The 3,684-nt window shown below is 44.2% G+C and overlaps 1 protein-coding gene across 1 annotated transcript; it reads right to left on the bottom strand.

The window, feature by feature from the left end:
- Positions 1-641: 641 nt before the first annotated feature.
- LOC124052031 (apelin receptor B-like) lies at positions 642-2,708 on the bottom strand. The gene has a single exon (XM_046375899.1). It carries the CDS (start codon positions 2,619-2,621, stop codon positions 1,548-1,550), a length of 1,074 nt encoding a protein of 357 aa, XP_046231855.1. The 5' UTR covers positions 2,622-2,708; the 3' UTR covers positions 642-1,547.
- Positions 2,709-3,684: the final 976 nt, after the last annotated feature.

Below are 3,684 nucleotides of genomic sequence, written 5' to 3'. Positions count from 1 at the left end.
GACAAATAGTCGACTCCCACTACAAATCGGTAACCAAGGATTAGTCCAATCCCTCCCTGTCTCCTTCTGTTGCTGCTTATAGCCTGAAAAAAGCTCATTACAGTCAAAATGGTTTATCACTGAATTTCAATTTGAAGCTCAATGACCTGTTGTGGTGTTTGTTAAAAACAGTACATTCAAATATCATATTAATATGTGTATAATTGTGTGTGTGACGAATAAAACTTATCTTATCACATAGGTAAGTGTGGCTCTTTTAGATGTATTTTGGGATATGCTTGTACTGAAAAAAAGAATCCTGAAGTCATTGTAATTAACCCTCAGAAGACTTTAACATCTCTGTAACAAAGCCAAATGTCCTGTGGTTGATCCAATTTGCAAAGTTTTGTAGTCACTGATTGTTTGTGCGAGCGAATTGTAAGAGGAGAAGAAACAAACATGCTCGAAGAAGGAAACAGAAGTCGAACGTGCATTTCCTGCAGACATATGCTTTGATTTCAGCCCTGCAAAACACAATGGGAGGGAGATCGCCTCCCCTCAGCAATGCACCAACAGGAAGAAGCACATTCACTGGATGGGAGAAAATACATTCCAGCAAGATTTAAGTTATTGCAAGTAACAGAGTGAGACCACAGAGAATATTTGTGTTTTTTTCAAAGCACCTTTTTTTTTATTACAAATCATAAAACACTCATCCAAAACAATGTGTATGCACAAAATGTTTAAATTCACTGTCATTCTGACACTCAACAAACATGCACAAACTCATTCCCTTCTCTTTCACACACACACACACCCCAACAGACTGTCAGAGCAGTCACCTTTTAATTGGGCCCTCCACTAGCCTGAAAACATTTGTCAGCTGCCATCTGTCTGTCTGTCTGCAACCCCCCCACCCCCGCACACACACACACACTATCTTCATCTCTCCTTACAACACTCTTATCAGACTCCAACACCTCTTACTGACTGGCACACCCTTGCTACACACACACACACACACACATATATGCAAACACATGTAACACTGCAGGCTGTGATCTAGATACTACAGACTGAGCTGGAGTGCAGAGTGTCTGGTAGAAATCACACCTCAAGTGCTTACAAATGAAAACAAGAACAGCAGGGGCAAATGCATGAGGAATAAACTTCACCAGGGGACTTGAGGACAGAGTTCAAAGCTCAGTATTTTGCATTAAGTTCACCAAGAGAAATGTGTGAGCACATCGTCCTATTAAAATACATTCCACTTTATTTCCCCTCAAAATAAGTCTGGTTCATGTTTGGTCCTTTGTATCGAGTAGTTCAGTTTTGCTTCCCTGCACCTGGTATTGAGGCTGGAGCTTGAGTGTGGTCAGACCCCCAAACCATGAGCCCGACTGTTGTTTTCAGTCGTCCGCAGAGTCAGAGAGGAGCAAAGGTGGCAATCTGGAACAGACTGCAGTCGATCTGTCAGAAAGCACCCAGCACTGTAAAGTTTTGATTTACCTGCCTTATTCTGCATTGTTCACCTTTTCCCCAGCATGCATCTGGGCCCTTGGCTCTCGTCACACCTTTGTGGCCAGAGACTGAGCCTCTGTCTTCTGAGAGGACAGGGAGCTGACAGGACTCGCATGCAAAGACTTCTTCAGGTTGAGTAGGCACAGACATTGGGATCTGAAGCGCAGGTCGAAGAAGGCGTAAAGAAAGGGGTTGAGGCAGCTGTTGACGTAGGCCAGGCAGGTGGCGTATGGGTGAGCCAGCAGCAGGAAGCGCAGGAAGGCACAGGTGTCAGGAAACAGATCCAGGTAGGAGAGGGCGTCAGCACTCTTCACGACATGGAAGGGCATCCAGCAGGCGGCAAACACCACCACCAGTGTGGTGATGATCTTCAGCAGCCTCCTCTTACGCTGGTCCTCTTTGCGCAGCGTGTTGAAATGGCGGGTTACGGTGCAGCCGATGAAGCCGTAGCACACCATCATCGCCAGGAAGGGTAGGAGAAAGCCCAGAGCTGAGGAGGAAATGCTGAGACCGGCAATCCACAGGTTCTCTTGCTTCTTGTTGGTCACCACCAGGCTGAAGTCCATGGCACAGGATGTGCGGTTGCTGGTCGGATCATATTTGGTGGTGCGGAAGATCAAAGTTGGGGCAGCCAGCAGACCAGACAGCAGCCATATGGCTGTCAGGGAGGCTTGTGTGTGGCCACGGGTCCGCAGCTGGGTGCTAGACATGGAATGGACAATGGCCAGGTAGCGGTCGAAGCTCATGCAGGTAAGGCAGAAGACGCTGGCATACATGTTGAGCAGGACTACATAGCTGCTGATCTTGCACAAGGCCACTCCGAAGGGCCAGTGGTAGCCCATGGCTGTGTAAACAGCCCACAGAGGCAGAGTGACCACGAAAGTGAGGTCAGCTAGCGCCAAGTTGCCAATGTAGACATCAGTAGCTCGCCGCTTACCCTGGGCTCTCCACACTGTGAAGATGACAACCCCATTTCCAGAGAGGCCGAGGATGAAAATAAGCATGTACAGCACTGGGATGACAGAGTATGACGGTGTCCACTCAGAATAGTCACACATGGAGGAGTTTTCTGTCTCTTCGTAGTCATAGTACTCATATGGACCAGTTGGTTCAATCTCCATTTTCTCTCTTTTCTTCTTACCCTTCTTTGTGAAGAAAAAGACAGCTCCGAGTTCAGTGCAGATAGTTCCACAACAGTTGTCAGCACACTGAAGTCTGTTGCTACATGTGAAACTTGCCCACCTTATATACACTCCACACCCCTCAGATTTGTACCCTCCCACGACAGCCCCTCCTCCCCTCCTCACTGCCCCTCTCCTCTCTGCTCTGGTGAACATGCTCTTTCACTGCAAGCACACCCGCCTTTCTCAGCATTCATTTGGTTTGTACTTCACTACATTATACAAAGTGGAGTCACTTTAAATACATGTAACATGGGTTGAATTTCTGGATCTTTATTTTTCAGGATATTAATTCTTCTTCGCTTTTTACACACAAACATAAGCTACAGGGGCAAAATGAAACTGTCCAAACTAGAAATTGTTCTTAACCAATCATCTTTTTTCTTATTTATCACAGATGATTGCAGCATTTTTTTCACTTACGGGAATAAAAGTTGATTAGACATGTTCGGGTGCTTGGTTTGCTCGAGTCAAGTCTGGGCATGACAAGTTTCATGAAGTACTTAATTTTAATATCAATTGAGGGTCCTTCTGGCACTGGAGCACCTTGCTGAAATGTGAATAGGCTGCACTATTTACATTTCTCTGTGTGTGTTTTCATGCCTGTACATGCTCAAACAAGTGGAACCACAAACTAAAAACAAAATAAAGATTAGTTTAGCTTTACTGAATTGCAGGCTATGCAAACAAAACTTTGACTTTAGACCTTCAGGTGAAATATACAATAACACCTTTAAAAAAAACATGTGTATTAGCCTTTAGTTACAGCACTAAATTTCCACTCCATTTTATTTTTAAAAACAAACTGATAAGATACCTAAGATATATGAGAAATAATATTAATATAATAATACTACATTCAGATTAAACAGTTATTTTTTTGCTTTAGTTTAGTTTAGTTTATTTGGGAAAAAAAGCTTTAAAGCTACATGAGGATGAAGCAAAATGGGGAAATTTTGAGAGGTTACACAAGCAACACTCTTCCTCTGTCTTCCTCTTCTTC

Source organism: Scatophagus argus, chromosome 20 (genome assembly GCF_020382885.2).
Source record: "Scatophagus argus isolate fScaArg1 chromosome 20, fScaArg1.pri, whole genome shotgun sequence".
Classification (NCBI taxonomy): domain Eukaryota; kingdom Metazoa; phylum Chordata; class Actinopteri; family Scatophagidae; genus Scatophagus; species Scatophagus argus.
The sequence above is the reverse complement of the archived record's forward strand: the minus strand, read 5'-3'. Positions and strand labels throughout refer to the sequence as shown.